At 50.4% G+C, this 17,612-nt stretch overlaps 7 protein-coding genes across 7 annotated transcripts; 5 read left to right on the top strand and 2 right to left on the bottom strand.

The window, feature by feature from the left end:
* Positions 1-54: 54 nt before the first annotated feature.
* On the top strand, positions 55-2,784 carry DFL_008164 (uncharacterized protein; the record flags this gene model as incomplete). Its single annotated transcript, XM_067637860.1, has 5 exons — positions 55-248; positions 318-429; positions 494-825; positions 899-2,291; positions 2,356-2,784. The coding sequence occupies 5 exons, from the start codon at positions 55-57 to the stop codon at positions 2,782-2,784; spliced, it is 2,460 nt and encodes an 819-aa protein (XP_067485807.1).
* A 528-nt stretch (positions 2,785-3,312) lies between these two features.
* DFL_008163 (uncharacterized protein) lies at positions 3,313-5,520 on the top strand (the record flags this gene model as incomplete). The annotated part of the gene is made up of 7 exons (XM_067637859.1): positions 3,313-3,456; positions 3,516-3,548; positions 3,624-3,654; positions 3,748-3,901; positions 3,966-5,250; positions 5,311-5,343; positions 5,413-5,520. 7 exons carry the CDS (start codon positions 3,313-3,315, stop codon positions 5,518-5,520), a joined length of 1,788 nt encoding a protein of 595 aa, XP_067485806.1.
* Positions 5,521-5,645: 125 nt separating this feature from the next.
* On the bottom strand, positions 5,646-7,657 carry DFL_008162 (uncharacterized protein; the record flags this gene model as incomplete). Its single annotated transcript, XM_067637858.1, has 7 exons — positions 5,646-6,113; positions 6,171-6,298; positions 6,356-6,448; positions 6,513-6,759; positions 6,825-7,139; positions 7,211-7,278; positions 7,378-7,657. The coding sequence occupies 7 exons, from the start codon at positions 7,655-7,657 to the stop codon at positions 5,646-5,648; spliced, it is 1,599 nt and encodes a 532-aa protein (XP_067485805.1).
* A 1,109-nt stretch (positions 7,658-8,766) lies between these two features.
* On the top strand, positions 8,767-9,432 carry DFL_008161 (uncharacterized protein; the record flags this gene model as incomplete). The annotated part of the gene is made up of 4 exons (XM_067637857.1): positions 8,767-8,771; positions 8,841-8,993; positions 9,091-9,232; positions 9,310-9,432. The coding sequence occupies 4 exons, from the start codon at positions 8,767-8,769 to the stop codon at positions 9,430-9,432; spliced, it is 423 nt and encodes a 140-aa protein (XP_067485804.1).
* Positions 9,433-10,021: 589 nt separating this feature from the next.
* Positions 10,022-12,354, top strand: DFL_008160 (uncharacterized protein; the record flags this gene model as incomplete). The annotated part of the gene is made up of 10 exons (XM_067637856.1): positions 10,022-10,334; positions 10,388-10,461; positions 10,546-10,701; positions 10,886-10,907; positions 10,990-11,042; positions 11,110-11,277; positions 11,342-11,550; positions 11,619-11,847; positions 11,897-12,122; positions 12,197-12,354. The coding sequence occupies 10 exons, from the start codon at positions 10,022-10,024 to the stop codon at positions 12,352-12,354; spliced, it is 1,608 nt and encodes a 535-aa protein (XP_067485803.1).
* A 525-nt stretch (positions 12,355-12,879) lies between these two features.
* On the top strand, positions 12,880-13,929 carry DFL_008159 (uncharacterized protein; the record flags this gene model as incomplete). Its single annotated transcript, XM_067637854.1, has 3 exons — positions 12,880-13,360; positions 13,417-13,681; positions 13,746-13,929. 3 exons carry the CDS (start codon positions 12,880-12,882, stop codon positions 13,927-13,929), a joined length of 930 nt encoding a protein of 309 aa, XP_067485802.1.
* A 318-nt stretch (positions 13,930-14,247) lies between these two features.
* On the bottom strand, positions 14,248-17,320 carry DFL_008158 (uncharacterized protein; the record flags this gene model as incomplete). Its single annotated transcript, XM_067637853.1, has 4 exons — positions 14,248-14,771; positions 14,848-15,153; positions 15,476-16,426; positions 16,486-17,320. 4 exons carry the CDS (start codon positions 17,318-17,320, stop codon positions 14,248-14,250), a joined length of 2,616 nt encoding a protein of 871 aa, XP_067485801.1.
* Between the last annotated feature and the right edge of the window lie 292 nt (positions 17,321-17,612).

The raw sequence follows: 17,612 nt of genomic DNA, 5'->3' as shown, positions 1-17,612 counted from the left end.
ACTTACATAAACTCTAGGTTTTGAACAATCCTAGTGTGCCGTCAACTTGAAAAAATGGAGAACCGCAAGGCAAAGCTGGGCACTCCCATTACAACCAGCGCATGCGTGGCCCTTGTAGAATCCGCGTTACAACAAGCCTCATCCGAGCGAAAGGACGATGGCGCGGGGCTGTCTTTGGATCTGAGTTCCCGGAAAATAGGATCCATTCCCAGCGAAGTTGTGGCCATGGTGAAAGATGATGTCGAAAGGTTGGAAACCCCGAGACCTCCAGGCGCCTCTTATCTGTCTCTGGATATGCTAACATGCTGATACTTCAGGCTCGCATTAGGCCATAATCAGTTATCCTCTTTTGATCCGGAATTTGGGCTTTGCTCCCGACTAAGATACCTCAATGTGAGGTCTAATTTCTTTAGAGACTTCCCTGCCATCGTAAGCTAAGCAACCACGGGAACTCGGGCTGAGCAAAGCACCAAATTGTTAACTAGATATATAGCTCTGTAAAATGGCATCGCTAGAAATCCTCGACATCAGTCGAAATAGGATTAGAGAGCTCCCAACGGACTTCGGCTTTCTGATCAGACTTAAAGTGTTATCTCTATCAAAAAACAAATTACGCACCCTGCCCAACTATATTTGTCAGATGGATGAATTGAAAATTCTTAGGATCGATCGCAACCCCATTGCAGATCTGCCGCGGGAATTGTATGAGCTCGAAGATGATGGGTATGCGGATAAAGAAGGCTGGCTTGAGAAACTCAAAGCCCATCTCAGACAGAATATGGAAAGACAATCCGCTTCGAACGAGACCGAATACTCGAATTCCAGGCAAGCCTCACTCGCACGAAGTAGCTTTCACCCCCTCTCTTTCCCTTTAACCATGCTCATGATTGTGTCGCAGTGATGGAGAAAATGATACGGATTATTCCACTATCGGAAAACTCGCAATTCCGAATAATAAATTGGACAGAGAACCCACGCCGACGGGGTTTGAAGAATTTACCCGATCGCGAACCCTCGCTCTCGAATCGTCGGCACCTGATGACCCGACGGGTGCACCGGCGATACCGTCTAAAAATCTCCAGCGTAAACTCGCCGGGAATGGGCCCCAATCTTCCGGTTCCTCAGCGACACCTGCCTTACCTGTTGCGGGGCAAGTCGCAGAACGGTCAAGGAGCAATAGCGAGGGCGGGCCCGCGAACAGGGCGACGAAACGAATGGGCTATATCGGCCAAAATAACGTCTTGGGAACAGTCGATGAAGTCAGGACTATAAAACATCACGTCCGTGGGATCTCGTACGATTCCAGCATGAACGAAGCTGCCCAGAGAGCTAGCAATGTTCCGAACAACGGAGATGTTGCATCTTCACTCTCTAGGGCCGCTCCCCACGATGACACACGCTCGGCTGACCCCTACTTCCGTCGCATACAAGGAACATCAAAGCAGCCCGGGGCCATCGACGCCGCCATCAGCTCTACAATATTGGAAACCGCTAGGAGCATCCTGTATTCGATATATAAAGTCCAACCTGCGATCGACTCCTACGTCGGCCTCATCAAAGAGCGCAACCGGTTGCAAACGACAGGCATCGATCGTGTTCTTCCGGCCGCAAATCTTAACATCAGCTCGCTAATACAGTCGCTAGAAGCTTGCGAAGCAAGGGATGACCAGAGTTCACTGGATGGTTTGCTTAACACATCTCACGCTGCCATTCTCACTTTTAAACATGTCCTCAATCAATTGCAACAGGTTATTCACAGTGCGACAAGTCAGATAGAAGTGCGTTATACTCGCACGATCCTTCTCGCAATATTTGGATCGTTGGTGGAGTTACAACAGGCTTGGACGGTCCTTCGAAAATGTATCCCGCCTCCGAGTAACACGCGTTCCGGAAACGCCATCAGGGCCAAGCTGCCGTTCCCTTCTCCCTTGAGCGTCTCGAACATTATAGCGAACCAAAGGCCTGTGCAAGAAGCCGGTTTCCTACCCCCAACTCCGGGAACGGTTCTTGAGAACCCGCTGGAAAACCCCGACGAGATCCTGTTTGATAGGCTCGGAACCACGGTCACAGCGACAATGCAACTTATCGTTCTCTTATCGGATGCCATTAAAAAAACTGCCTCGCAGCAGAATGTCCAGCAGTCGACATTGCAAAAGCTCCGAGAGTTGGACAAAATTTGTAACAATGGTTCCGATGTAGCCAAACGCCTTAAGGCTCGACTCGATTCGATCAGAGATGCGGACTGGGTGGAGAGAAGGCGATTCTTCGAAGATATCACCCGGTTTGTGACCGTAAGCACCCAAACAATCCATGTTATCCAATCCAGACCCAGGGCTAACGTTTTCCCCAACTCAGTCGGTCATGTCGATCGGGGAATTACTAAAGGCGGCGTCGTCCGAATTCGGGTTTCCGAAACAAGTCCTGGGAGGATTTTCCCCGGTTGCTAGATTAACCAAAGAGGTGACAGTTCTTTTGCATAACTCCAGTTTCAGAAGCTTGAACGACCCTTCACATCCCGTCCCGGCGAGTGCTACCATGAACAACGTCCCGGTGCACTTCCAACCCCTTAGCCCGGCACCGTTCTCCGCGGTGCCCAGTACCCCTCTCTCCGCGGTGCTCGGTCCGGCAGCGCAGGCTACCGTTCCATTCCTTGCACCCGGTGTCCAGCTCGCCCTAGGCGAGCAGCAGAGGTCTAATACGATGCAGTCTTCTTCGAGGACGATGACAGGTATCAGTGAAATAGGGTTTTCAGCTGGTGTCCTGTCTCCGAGACGACAAACGTGATACGAATAGCCTTCATCCCGACGGCCCCTTAAGGAATATTAACTTTGGAAGTTGTATAGGATGGTATCTATAAGGCTTTGACGATGCTAGCACACACCGAACCGAAAACGTTGTATTTCGGATTATAAGCCATCTGAGCTAGGAAGCGGGTGGCTTGTATACCAATTATTCATGGATAGAGCTCGGAAATATAAAACCACTTGAATCGGAAGTTGGTCATAAACCGCCTAGGCAGAGCTACCAGCCGAAAATGTTTATACAGCTGAGGAACTAGGTGTCACATAAATAGCGATCCTGGGATCATGATTACCAAACGCGGCCTCGCCGGCCATTTTTAATCAATAGTATCTCCATTCATCGTATGAAAAATTTTTTCATTTAGGTTGTCGGGTGTTCATTTAGACAAGGCCGCCTTCCGTGTCGTTTGAGTTTAGGAAAAATGCAACACGTAGCCGACCTATAAAACCACAATTCCCAACAGAGCAATACCCAAGCTATAGCACTACCGTATCACACAATAGACCGAAGATGGACGAACCCGTCCAGAAGGCCGTTGATGACCATAGAGTTACGATATGGATTAACACCACTCGCGAATCAACGAGAGCACTGCCCAATTATCTCTTGGACGCTGGGTGGGGGGATTCCGGGAAGTTGATATGTTGTGTTCATGTAAGAATCGTCCCGTATCAACATGCACCGATCGAATTCTAATGCCTACCCCGAAAAAGCCAACCGACGCGGACGCGAAGCAGGCTGCTGAGGTACTAGTGCCCACCTATGATTGATTTACTGCCAACGTATCGTCCCTTGTTGATATTTACATCCTCGGGAACCAGTTCGACATCGGGTCTGCGAATTCGGTCGCCGGTGCGTGAGCAATCCCCCCGAAGGAGAAGGCAGTTCACATTTCTCCAGAGAACTTTTAACAAACGTTTACGACTAAATGCGGTTTCCGTGCAGCATATTCCATCCTATTCGAAACATCGTCGTCTTCAAAAACTAAAATCATACACACAAGTGCACGTCTTGTGATTCAAGAAGCACTTGTCGACCCTCTCCTGGATCGCTATTCAATCGTCATCGTGAACGATTATCACTTGCGGACGCTCGAAATGTTGGGTTACCACCATCCGTCCTATTTTAAGGATAGAGGCTGATTTTCCAAACCTCGAGAACAGTGATCTGGTTCTCGGACTATTGAAAAAAATCCTGAAAAAGAGGGAAAATATCCACGTCCTCGTGGCCGGGGCGACCCCTGAATCTCTCGATGTTTTGTCGAATTATCTGCCGGATGCAAAAGTCCTGTCCTTGAACACTTCGACTTACGCTGTGGACTTGCATAGTATTTCCGTTAGCACTGACAATTACATTACCACGGCGCTGGAGACTGTTTTGGCCCTTCCTACCACCGGGGCTTCGGGCAATACTGTGGTGTTTTTACCAAGCAAAGAGGGGCTTGAGTTAAAAAGACGACTCGAAGACTCCTCATGGGCCTCCAGTGAACCCCCAAATGTCCGGTCCGTCAACACTCCATTCGAGCTTGAGAGTTTTGAGAAAGACGTCGAGAATGCCGAAAGCACCAGCTGTGTCATTATTACATCCCTTCCTGCGGGGTTGGTCGCCCGCCGCATACCGGTGACCGTAGCGATCGACTCGGGATTCCAGGAGTTGAGGTACGGCCGGCATGGTTTTGCGAACCTGGCTAGAACCCAACCGGTCAGCCAGGAAACCGCAAACCAGAGGGCTCGAGTTGCAGGTTTATCCGCCCCGGGGAAGTGCTATCGATTGTACCCTCAGGATCGATTCGATAAACTCCAGAAGGCAGAGACACCGGAGATTCAGAGAACCTCTTTGGACCACTCGATCCTCCAGCTGAAATCTCTCGGGGTTGATAACATCCTGCGTTTCGACTACTTGTCTCCTCCTCCGTCTTCGATGATAGCTGAAGCCTTGGATAGACTGGCCGCAATCGGTGCCATGGATGGGAATGCAGAGCTAACAAAACCCTTCGGGGAACAACTGGCACAGCTTCCTCTAAAGCCACTTCACGGAGCCGTGCTGCTGAGGTCGCTCGAAAAGGGCTGCTTCGATCAAATCATATCCCTGATCGCGGTGCTCTTATCGAAGGGAGACTACTTTGATCACGAAAAAAGCCAACCTTTTGTTGCCCAGGAAGGCGATAGTCTCACATGGTTGAATATATACGAGAGCTTCGTCAAATCCGGACCCGCACCCGCCAGAGGAAATTGGTGTCGGAAGCACGGGTTGAGCGAGCAGCGACTGCTCAAGGCGGTCGAAATCAGGGATCAGCTGCTTCGCATCTTGCAACATCGAAGGATCAAGACAACCAAGAGCGAACTTGCGACATCCGTGACAATCACACGATGCATCGCGAGTGTTTATCAACACAATTCCGCCTCCCGAATCTCCAACGGGGTTTTCCGAACCACCGAAGGGTCTCTGGTACGTATGACTAGTGACCAAGGCGTCGGACGTGGGATCTATGCTGATGTTAGGCACTAGGAGGTGAGAATACACCCAAGTTCGGTTTTATATGTAAGTTCTCCCTCCGTATAACCGTCACGTTTTTAGTAAAACTCTGACCGGGTTTTCATTGCCCCCCAGAACCTCAACCCGGGGCTCATTGTATTCGAAGAGGTCGTCGAAAGGGACGGGAGATTATTCGCCAAAGATGTCACGGTTGTCGAAAGGGACTGGGTGGGAAGGGTCTAAAAATCTTTTAGAATACCCCTACTCGGTAGATAAGTGTGTTCACAGGGATGGCAGACCCCATGACCGCTTAGTTATATACACATGCTATGTAAGAAACAAAAGTTGGAAAACCGTGATCAGGTATCTTAGAATACAAACACCAGGGCGCTATGCATGATGAACAATGAAAATGCGAACAATGCCTGATAACGATATCCCGTAGGATCGTTCGAAGATGCAAGGGAAGGGGCGGTGGTAGTACGGATGGGCGATGAAGTTGAATTTGCTATCCGGTCAGGCAAGTCTGTGCCGGTGGGGTTGACGATATTAGCTTGCTCCGAAGCGGAAGTAGAAGTGGGCGTGGGCCCTGCAGCTGAAGAGAGTGTAGAAATATCATGAGCAGCGGACGTGGTAACGGGGGGTGATGACGTTTTTATTGAATCAGAAAGGACATCGGATGACGATGAGGGGGAGGCCACCATACTCGTGGGGGATGCCCTGACGGCGGGCACGGGAAGACCGAAACCGATCTTTCCATTTTCCATATCGAAAACACTGTACACGTTTCGCAAGAAGACATCGCCGATAAGCCACGCACCATCGCGAACGACACTCTAGAGTTTGGGGTTAGCGCTTGTATCCAAGAGGGACCGCACCGAAGGTATGCATACTCTTCCAACGATCAAACTTATGCAAAGCTCTCGATCCGCATCTATAGGATCTCCGACGTAGTCTTTGTTTGATATCTGATATTTGTCACTCCCAAACTGGAAATGTAGAGAAATATCCGTATTGCAGGCTATTCAACAGCGTTAGAATCACAGGCGACCGGTCCGGTGGAAAAACAACCACATACGAATATAGAACGTTTCACCGTTACTCTTGGTCCCGGGAATAAATTGGTGGAGCTTGAGGGCGTCCGCTGGGGGTATCAATATCAGAGCGGTTCCTAGGTTCGCCGGAGGTTAGAAAAAAAGAGCCGCGCTATGTGAGTGCAGTAGAACTCAGCATACCTGTATCGATGATGACGCTACGACCCCCTTGAAAATCTGCGTTTTTCCCGTCAAGGACGACATCGGACATTCGAATGGACCAAAGAGAAGAAGTTGTGTTAACATCGTAATATTTCAAGGCCTCGACACCACCCTCGATTCTGGAACCATCAATCCCTCCAAAGGTAATAGTTCCCCCGTTCTTATTATCTGCCGTTCGGTGGAGATACGCCCCGAAGATATGTTTTGAGATGATATTCCGAGATATCTATTGGCAGTCGGCGATATCAGAATAAACCATTTTCTAAATTATGATTATGACCGTCGACGTACCAAGTTCTCAAGAAATGTCGGCACCTTCAGAATAGATGCCGATGGGAAGCCCAATCCGAGAATCCCGTCTACTGGGAAGTTTGTAAAGTCATCGGAGACCATGTTGGCCAACCCGAATTCCATCCCATCAACTGTAACGGAACCGAATGTCAAGGAATCCTTTGCGATGGAGCCCTCGACATTGCCACTAGCGTACGCTATCGCGAACTCCCTGTCGCTCGTCACACTCAACGTGGAGCTATCATCCGGGCCAAACGTCTGATGAGCAAGACAGCTTTTGGATTCGCATTCAGCCGAGGGGATCCACGTGTCTGCCTAAGTATTCGGTATTCGTGTTAGATTTACGTTACAATCGCAGGTACTCCCGAGCTGGGTTCACGGCTTACAGATCCCGTGTCTACGACCATACGAAAGGACTTCCCGGAAGAACCAAAATTGACATTGATCCAGTATGCTAGATGATTTCAACATGTTAGAAAAATATACCTAGTTGGCCAGGCCGTCCGGTACGAATTGGCGAACGGATAACGAGGATGGGACCAGAGGAACGGACATATATCATCGGAATCGGAATACAGATCGACCGGCCCTGAAGTTTTATCTTCTCTTCGGACGAGAGGGGAAAACGATGTTGACTTCCCGGTGCCGGTCCTTCTTTCGAATTTCGCACTAGCACGGGCTATTCTCAACTCATGGCGTCTGACGGCATTGGAAGATGGTTCGATCGAGTGGAGGGTGCTCGGATCAAAGTCAGATGTATTCGGTCGCCAGGCAATAAATGCGTTTATCTGATCTATGCAGATAACAAAACAGGTTATGACGATGAGACGCATGCCACCCGGAACCGGTCGAAATTGGTCGAAGCCAGGGGTGGGGATTTCAGGTGGTCTGGTGCAGCCGGTTCGTGGAAATGAATGCGAGATGGATGTTTGTCCGAATCAGCCAGCCGGGGCTCGTGAATGCTAGATCTACTCGTATAAAAGAGAACGAAGACGAAGGAATACGAATGAGAACGATCGAAAGGATAATCAAGTATATGAGGACATAGGGAAGTAGCAACAGGAGGAATTTGCAACGTCAGGGGGTTCCTAATCGAACGACGGTGCACGTAGGAAACAATCCTTTAACTGATAAGCATGGTCAGACAAAGATAGAAAGCAACAGCAACAGTAGTTAACCACCAGCGGTTGGTAAGACCGGGCATTGAAGTCGTCCATATTCGTTCTCGCAGCATAAACAAACCCAAGAAATGTACTATAGGGAAGCAAGCAAGGGACCAAGCGAGAGGTTCCGCTCCCGCGCGATACCCTTTCTGGCGGTTCAGGAAAATAGGGAGAAACTTAATCGAGTCCTTCCTTCTTCGGTAGCCCTCGAAACCGAGGCTAGAAAGAAAACAAAACGGCCCCTGAAATTGTAATCACAGTTGAAACGCATCACAGACACCGGTGCACGACAAAGCTGGGCTCGGAGGCCACCGCGCCCGAAAGTCTGGGGTTGATGGAGACGAATGATAGCTGAAGCTCAACAAAAACAGGGGGCTCTCATTTGGTGTGCAGCCGGATGCAGTGTTTGATTGGCCCAACCGCCCGAAAGCGGCGCGGTGTTGGCTGTAAGTAACAAGCGAGAGAAGGTTACTGATGTGATGTTGAAATCAGCTATAGCTATCAACCTAATTCTCGAGGTGCATATCTCGGAGAGAGGGATCGACCTTCTCGGGCAGCGTGATTCGGACAAAGTTTGGCCTATAAAAGACCCAGCGGACGCATGTACGAGGCGCCCTGTTCTTTTGCCATCTTTTTTTCCCCTCTATTCGAAGTTACAATTGGATATAGCCCCGAATCTTAGCTTAGAATACCTCGGTATAAATTTAAGACCTCGCCAGAGCACCGCACGTTCCGACTGAGCCAGTAGCATCCAATTAAGCTAAGAGAAAGAAAGAAAAATGAGGTATGGGTTCGCATATGCTACAATGGAGAAACATGGAAGCCCATCGGGTCCAATCTAATCATATCGTAGCATGTCCGCTTCGAGAAAACTGGCTTCAACTGCCTGGAAGGCCGTAGCACCACAGGTCCGCCAGCTTCATCAATCCAATGCTTCCCGTTATCCATCCATCCTCTCAGGTGGAGCATCATCGTCTCGGAGCCAGTCGGAGGGACTGCATCCAAGGTAAAACCCCTGCAACCACATGAAGTCTAGCGAATAAAAAGCGCGGCTGCTGGGTAATTCGAACCGTATCTCGCTAACCATATATCTCGGTTCGTAGAACACCGGTTCACAGGATGAAGAACTTCACACCGATGCAACTCACATGTAATTTCCAAACCACGCCACCTCGGCCGGATGCACCGGTTCTTCTCGTCATGCCCCAGATTTCGGAATCCTCCATCGAGGAGATGTCGAATATTGTAGGTTTTCCATTCCTGCCAACTCCCGAAGCTCCCTTGCATGTTAGCTAATTATTCTCCGTTCTCGGAATCAAAAGCCCAATATCGATATCCTTGGTCAAAAACCCAATTCCAAGGTGCTGATAAGTACACCGCATGGGGATACAACCCACATCACCTCTCCATCCGGTTTGGCTTGGAGGATCGGATCGCAGCTTTAAGAAGACGAGAGTGCGGGCGTGTGTACGAATGGCTATATAAATACAACCAGTCTAAAATACACCTCTCGATCCGATGTGTTGGATAGAGTAGAAAGCTGTTTGGAGAGATATCGATGTTTAATATCCTTAACGTTCTTGTAATGACTTAGATACCTAGCTAGAGCCTGGGAGGCTTTATATGTTTTTTCCCCCGCAATCCCAGTGCATAACACATAAAAGTTTCGTTTGGCCCAAGACCGGGTGTCGTTATGTGTTGAAGGTGTTGTAATTCGTGTTTCCGCAACACATGTTTTTGGAACGGAACACCAATATTTTCCGGAGCCTGTCATCTTGACAATGGTTTCAACCGTGCTAGGTATCACCAACTCCGACCTCATCGCTGGCGAAGCCTTCTTGCAAGCATCTTACACGGATACCCGTAAACACGCACAGTAAACACCTTTCACCCGGCCAATTGCGGCCTTGCTGCACGTCTTTACTCTATCTTTACGCCGGCGCCGCTTACACGTGATAAAAGGAATTCCTTGGACCCGGTCTCTTGAACGATCGATCGACTCGGCTGCCTTGCTTAGCCTTTCCCGTAAACACCATGGACGACGACCGCAGGAAGAGAAGCAAATGGGACGAAAAGGAGCGTAGTGACCGACACGATCGCTCTCATAGGGACAGAGACAGGGACCGCGACAGGGACCGCGAATACGACCGGGATCGCGAACGTGAGAGCGAAAGATCTGGTCACAGATCGAGATGGGATGCTTCGAGCCGGAGGTCGCGATCTCCCCGCCATTCCACAAATTCTCGGCCAAGTCGGAGTAGAAGTCCCTCCCGGGCTTCTGCGTTATCTCCTAAACCGCAGTCGACGGAACCCTCAAAGGCTGCAATTGATCCGGCAGCCGCCGCAGGTATGGCCGGCTGGTATCTTGTTTCATTTTAGTTATACTCACACATTTCGTAGCCGCTGCCGCTGCCAGAATCAATGCCCAACTTCAAGCCAAACGAGGTATCACCACCGACACGTCTTCGTTCAAGGTTAGTACTCATCTGGCCGTGAAAACCCCTCCGTTGCACTTGCCTCTCCCTTGGTAGTGAGTGCCGTTGACGATCGCGATGTAGTCCGCCACGCAGTCTCCCATCGGACCCAAACCTTCGACCCCGACGGCCGGAATGAACACCGAAATCCATATTCAGGATGGCGATTACATAAAAGATATCGAAGTCAACGATTTGCGCAACCGATACACGTTAACTAAAGGCTCGACCCAAAAGATGGTAACACACCTTTTTCCGCAATTGATAATCCCTAGGCATCCATGGCGTTACGCTCAAGCTCCTCGTTTGGGCCTTTGGACGGTTGAGGAGAACTTTGTAGCTGAACTATATCTGATGGCAGTTCCGAGCTACCCACCGCAATCCTTTGTTGACGCTGCTGACAACCTAAACCGGTTTTGTATAGATTAAGGAAGAAACTGGCGCGGGTAATTCTCACCTCCTCACTCTGTTTCGACTTTTGTTCGTATTGGAAAGTTCATATAGCTCACATATGTCAAACATGCAAAGACGTCACGACAAGAGGAGCCTATTACCCCGACAAGGCCATGGCGACTCCGCAAGTAAGTCGTACCTTTTCCCCAGTTCCGGTACTCCCCCCATCCCGTACAGTGCTGACGAACGGCCCAGAACCCTCCCCTATACTTACACATCACAAGCACTACCAAGGAAGGCTTGGACAAAGCCGTCGCCAAGATCGAAGAGCTTATGAAGCAGGAACTTGGATCGCTGGTTGACGAGCGTAGGTTTAGGCGAAGGGAGCCCGTTGAGCAAGTCGAACGGGACGAGTTCGGTCGGGTAAGTTCCTCTGTAGCGCAATCATCCTACGGTTGTGAGGATCCTGTGCTGAACAAATCACCAGAGAAAATGGCCGGAAGAACGAGTTCCGATAAATCTCGAACCGATCCCTGGCTTTAACCTCCGTGCCTCGGTCGTAGGCCATCAGGGAGCATATGTAAAGCATATTCAACAGGAAACTCGTTGTCGGGTTCAGATCAAAGGTCGTGGCTCGGGGTTTATGGAAAACGGAACCAATCGAGAAAGCGACGAACCCATGTACCTCCATGTCACGTAAGTCGGGAAGGATAGGTACCTCACCTCTCCATGATAGCGAGCTGACGGTTTCGTACGTCTCACAGCGGCCCTGACCCGAAAGAGGTACAGCACGCGAAAGAGCTTTGCGAGGATCTGGTGAAAAGTGTCACCGATCAATACGAACAATTCAAAGCCAACCCGACCCCACCCAGGTACGGTAATTACGGGGGTGGCCACGGAGGGGGTGGTCATCATCATCACAACCACCATAATCATCAAGGCCAACAACACCACTACGGGCAACATCAAAACTACGGGTCCCATATGCAACAGGTACGTGGTTTCCCCTCAAGGTTATCGAAATTATAACTAACTTCTACAGTCGCCCCCGCCCCCGCCCCCACCCGGTCCAAGTAGCGACACTCCACCTCCGCCCCCTCCGCCCCCTGGGGATTCATCTTCTCCACAAGTTGCAACCGCAACCCTCGGAACTGCTCCCTCGACAACGGACTACAATGCACAAGCGCAGCAGTACAATCCATACGCTGCTTATGGGCAAGCAGACCCGTATGCCGCTTACGGTGGCTATCAAGCGTATGCCGCTTATTGTAAGTCTGGTCCCCTTGTGTTCCAGCGGTGGTATTTAATCACTCGATCTCTAATTTTGACTTCCGTGTCGCAGATGCACAATATTACGCCGCTGCGCAGCAGCAACAGCAGCAACAGCAGGGTCTCGCCCAGGCACCTGGTTCTGCGGGCGCCCCGGGGACCCAATCAAACCCCCCTCCACCACCACCGGGTTCGAGCTACAACGCCGTTAAACCACCTCCCGGATTGTAATAACACCCCAGTGCCTGTAACCAGTATGAATTTGTTCCCACTATATGGATTTTAACGACGCTCATACTTAAAAGTATTTAATGCATGAACAACGGCCAAATTACCCGTGGGGATTCCCTTGCGAAATTCGTAAATCGAAGATGTCATGGTAGAAGATGCGTGATGTATGTGATTAAATCGTAGAGCCTAGACTCATCCGAGAGCGAGAAAGGAGGTCTTGCCGAATTTTGCGAGAGCAAGGGTACCCGCATTTGTTATCACCTGCAGGCCGTCGGCCTGTTCTGTGGTATCGAAACCTTGTTGGTGTCCAGGGCCGATGTTCGGATAACGAAAAGGATGAAAATTGTCCGTTCCTTAGCACCGCGCGCAAGCCTCTAAACCGCAAGCATTTGTCGATGAGTAAGATACCGTCTAGTCAATTAGTCACCCCATGCAATAAATTACTTCTTACCCGTCTGGTTCATTGCGGAGGAATCCCAACCCATCGTCTACAAGCACCCTCTGTGAGCCCGGAAGGAAACAAAGATGCTTCCAACAGCGTTACGAACATCGGCATTGCGGAGGAGTTCCCTTCTGGCGATCCCTCGCCGCCTCGGAACTACACGCCATTCCAGCTCGTCGTCGTCGACATCGGCGCTTGCGTATAAAGCTCTGCACCGGAGAGTAGCACCGTTGCCAACCGCAGAGGTAGCGCCATGGGATGCCTCCACCGCCGTTTCGTCCATCCTCTACGAAACACCACTTCCTAGTGCGGCCCCGCCCAAACGCCATATTCTCAATTGCTTGGTTCAGAACGAACCCGGTGTTCTGTCGCGGGTGTCAGGGATTCTGGCCGCTCGCGGCTTCAACATCGACTCGTTGGTCGTCTGCAATACCGAGGTTGAAGACTTGTCTCGGATGACGATTGTTCTGGGTGGTCAAGACGGAGTCGTTGAGCAGGCGAGGAGGCAGCTCGAGGACTTGGTCCCCGTTTGGGCCGTCCTCGATTACACAACCTCGCCTTTAGGTCTGTACAACCCTGCGGCCTTTATCGGGTGCGTTATGCTCATGAATCCACTCTAGTCCAACGGGAGCTGCTTCTCGCCAAGGTGTCGATTCTCGGACCCGAATACGTGGAAGAACTCCGTGCTCACCATCGGGAGATGACGTCCGAACAGCCGGCTGGCAGTGTCCGACAGGAGGGAGCGGGCGATTTTCATCCGGCGAAACTCCCAGCATCGCAGGCGTTGAGGCATAAGATGGAGCATCTGGACGCCGTCACGCATCTCACCCATCAATTCGGCGGCAAGGTCCTGGATATCAGCACCAGCAACGTCATCGTCGAAGTGTAAGCCCATCGCCCCCTTCTCATCCAAAAAAAAAAAAAAGCACGAGCTCACGTCGCCATCCAGATCTGCCAAACCCGCCAGAATTGATGCCTTCATGAAGTTAATCGCACCATTTGGGATTCTCGAATCGGCTCGTACTGGGTTAATGGCACTGCCACGGTCCCCTCTTGAGGGCTACGAAGAGGATTCGGAGGCACCGAAGGACGCTGCTGACGTCGTCGATATCAGCAGTCTCCCTCCTGGCTAACGTAACCAGTTCAACAGCTCGAAGGTCTAGGACACGATTACGATGTTACGTAGCCTGCTTCATATCAATTTGTATCTTCTGTATGATAACACGATACATGTACATTAAAGTATGAGATGAGGAGATTATGGATGCTATTTAGTATTGTCACCATGATTTGGGTATCGAAAGCAAAAACCAAATGTGAAAAAAAAAGCACCATGACACGCCGGGAAACCTTCCAATATACACCGAAACTACTTTCAAACCACCGTGATTGAGACCAGCACCGTTCCAGAACACCCCAAAACCAAACCCTCTAAAAAAGATACCCCAAGTTTAATTCAAATGAACGTGAGCACCGATTCCGCTCCCGTAGAATTTTAATCTTTCTTGCCACCGACCTATCCTGACGTTGCATTCTGCTTTCGCATCAATTTTCAGGACTCCGCCAGCAGCCTTCACAAGAATGTCGTATCCCACCCCTTTCAAGGTCCATTGAACCGGAAGCTTGGGGGTCTCCGAGAGACCGGGAGGGATGGCAATCTGATATTCATAATCCAAGTTACCTAGAACCGTACCGTTGTGAGTGGCAACACCGGTTATGTCCGAAATAAATATAGTATCCTTTTGGAACGGATTCCTAAGTTCGAACGAACTAGTTGAGGTGAAAACGTGCAGCGTGGCCGATTGGACAAACCGCGGGGGGTCGGCAGGGTCAGCATCTGGCGGGTTAGGCGAGCTACCGAGCGGAGGCGGCGGGAGCGGAAGAGTAAATTCCAGAGACTCTAGTGCCTTCGAGAGAGTCGGGAGAGACGGTATAGACCTTTCATGGGCTCTAGCAGTGATTGTAGAGTTTCCGCCTGTGGTGACGAAAGTTAGCGTTTCCACCGATGAGCCAATTAGAACGGGGGTAAGGGGAGGAGCGCGTTTACAAACCAGAGACATATTCACCCAACAGAGCCATTCCTACCGCCCGAGCCTCTTCTCCACAATCGGCAGGGGCCCAAAAGGCTTCAACAGCGACCTGATTTACCCCCAGCCCTACAGCGGCATTTACAATTGTCCCATTGCCCAAGATGGTTCCGTTCTTGGTAAACAGGATGTTGAGATATGGAATCGTGGCGGTATAATTTGTTGGGTTGGTGAATGTTACTTTGGCGCTCATTCTAACTGAGGACTTCGTCGAAGATAAAATACTAATGTCTCTTGGTCTTGGATTTATATCATGAAGTGTGTGCTTTTCTGCGATTGTGGGGGTTCCGGTTAGAGCAATTCCGTACGGTGTACGAGGATTTTCTGGTTTCAATAACTCGGCCCCTTGCTAGCTCCATACTTGGGTCCCCGTTGCTCCCGGCTTTCTTAAAAATGGACCTTGAAAACTTCATGGGAAGCCTCCCGAACCAATACCCAATCCAAGCGATCAAGGTTTTCTTTCTTTCTTTCTCTTTTTTCTCGAGGGTGGCACCGAGGACGAAATAAATTAAAGCATGGGCTTCAAAGCATTTCCAGGGTTTTGCATATACGTTGCTAATGAGGATCTGGTTTTGTGGAAGTCCCTACATACCTCCTTTGATCACAATATCGCCTTTCGCGGGTATACCTCGGATAACAAATGCCCCTAAACTGGCGATTCCAACTTTGACATCCGCCGTTCCATCAGCCTGTAGCTTAACTCCACTGCCTCCCCCGAAGATTATCTTCTGCACGACCTCCGAGAATACATCTGTATCCGTAATTTTCAAAGGAACATTCTCAACCCTAGCGTTGACCTCAAGATCGTGGGTTTCTTCTCGCTGAACCGTTGTAGCGGACGCCCAATCGGGAACGTGGAACTCGCCGAGTTTGCGGCCTTTGTAAAATATATCAGCGTTTGCAATGACCTTCGATACATCGAGAGGGGCATTCATTTCTCGGGGTAGGGCGACGATAGCCTGAACTGTGGCCGAAAGCCGAGGTGATGCTTCCGGACTATCGGGCTCGGCATCTGGATCCGGCAGCTGAAATTTGACGTCATTCAGGGAAAAGGATTTGAGAATGTCCTTGAGGGCGTTTCCAGCCGGCACAGGGACTGGAAGCGTGACCGAGCCCAAAAGTTCCTCAAGCCAGGCAGGTAGCCCAGGGTCCTGCTCATCGGAGGGCAAACCTCTGACGTAAGCGGTTGCAGTCCGTCCGTGGACATATTGACCTAGAAGATCATCAAGGGGCGATGTTCCAGTTCCAGGACAAACTTCTATCAAAGCGAAAGGAATCGACCTGATAATCCCGGCGACATCAACCGCTATTGGTCTGAAGGGTTGTATGTCCACCGCTGAGGTTCTTGCTACGGCCACCTCGATAAATTCTTGGTCGCAGGAACGAAGTAGTACCGAGAAACCAAGAGGGGGGATGGTGAAATTAATCGGATATTTGTTCTCAACGTCAACTGTGACATTAGCTCCGAGCGCGGTTTGCTCGGGCAAATGTACCTCAGCAAGATTCAAACGGGAAAGCTTTAATGCGGGAAGCGATGGGATGTCTAATAGATGTCAGTTAGAATTATATGTTCTTAATAAATACACCAAGGAGAGGCCTTACCTTTGAGAACAACTTCCTGGATTACTCTGTGGGTACCCAATGGCAGTATACCGGATGTAAGTGGCATGTCCGATTCCACTTGGACTCGTAAAACGTGAATTTTTCCCGAGAGGTAATCATCGATCGCCGGTTTCACTCCTTCGAGCGAAGCCGGCTTGAGGTCGCAGAGAATGTCTATATCCGTAGCCTGCCCGTTCCGCAAGTTGACGACAAGTTCGGGGTAGGAAGCAGCACCCAGTACACCCTCGGGGTAATCTGGCAGGTACAGCAGGGCTTTGGAGGAACCGATTTTTACTTTCCTAGCCACAGACCCAACCAGAACGCCCATGTTTCTGAGGAGAACACCCTTCACCCGCTCCGCATCTAAAACAACCCGGCCCTGGATTCGAACCCGGATCCCATCTTCAGTGAACGAATCAACCGACAGACTATCTAATTTAACGTCGGCAGCTTTCTTAGCATACTCTTGTACGGCTTCGGGGAGCATAAACCCGAGGAGTAAGATCGAGAGGGTGGCGAAACATAGCGAGACAAGTGTTATAATGAGGATACGAGGGGATTTGGGGGACCGTTTTATCCTTTCGTGATCGGAGCGAGCGGAAGATGCCAGGCTACCATCGCTGCCGCGGCGATTTACCGTCGGGAGTATCAGGAGAGTTCGCTCGGTGGGCTGGGGGCTAATTTCACGGCAGTCGTCATCTGCTTGGATGGAGACATCGGATGTTCCCAACAACGGAGTGTTTGCGAGGGTCTGATCGCTATCGTCGTGACACGGCGTAGGGAGCACTGGCGACGTCGCGCCATATGAGGGAAACGGTGGGGATGAGGCTGTCATCTAGTGTGAGAAGTCGAACATCTACGGTATGGTTGGGATCGTCGAGAGACCACTTGGACTACCCGCACGTACTCTAAAGAGGCAAGCACGAGCAAATCCCGGTGTCAGTCAAAAGGTACTGCGATAACCAGTGGGATCTCGGGATCTCGGAGTATCCGATAGCAAGGCGTTCGTGCTAAGCCGGGCAGAAAAAATGGGGATCCTGAGATGTGTCAAGATTTGTACGGAAGGCCTTGGGTGGAACCTGGATGGACAGCGGATGACGAGGATGAATGGTGCTGCGGTTCGTTAA

The sequence above is a fragment of the Arthrobotrys flagrans genome (assembly GCF_004000055.1).
Source record: "Arthrobotrys flagrans strain CBS H-5679 chromosome Unknown unitig_1, whole genome shotgun sequence".
Taxonomy (NCBI): domain Eukaryota; kingdom Fungi; phylum Ascomycota; class Orbiliomycetes; order Orbiliales; family Orbiliaceae; genus Arthrobotrys; species Arthrobotrys flagrans.
This window is presented reverse-complemented; position numbering and strand designations above follow the sequence as displayed.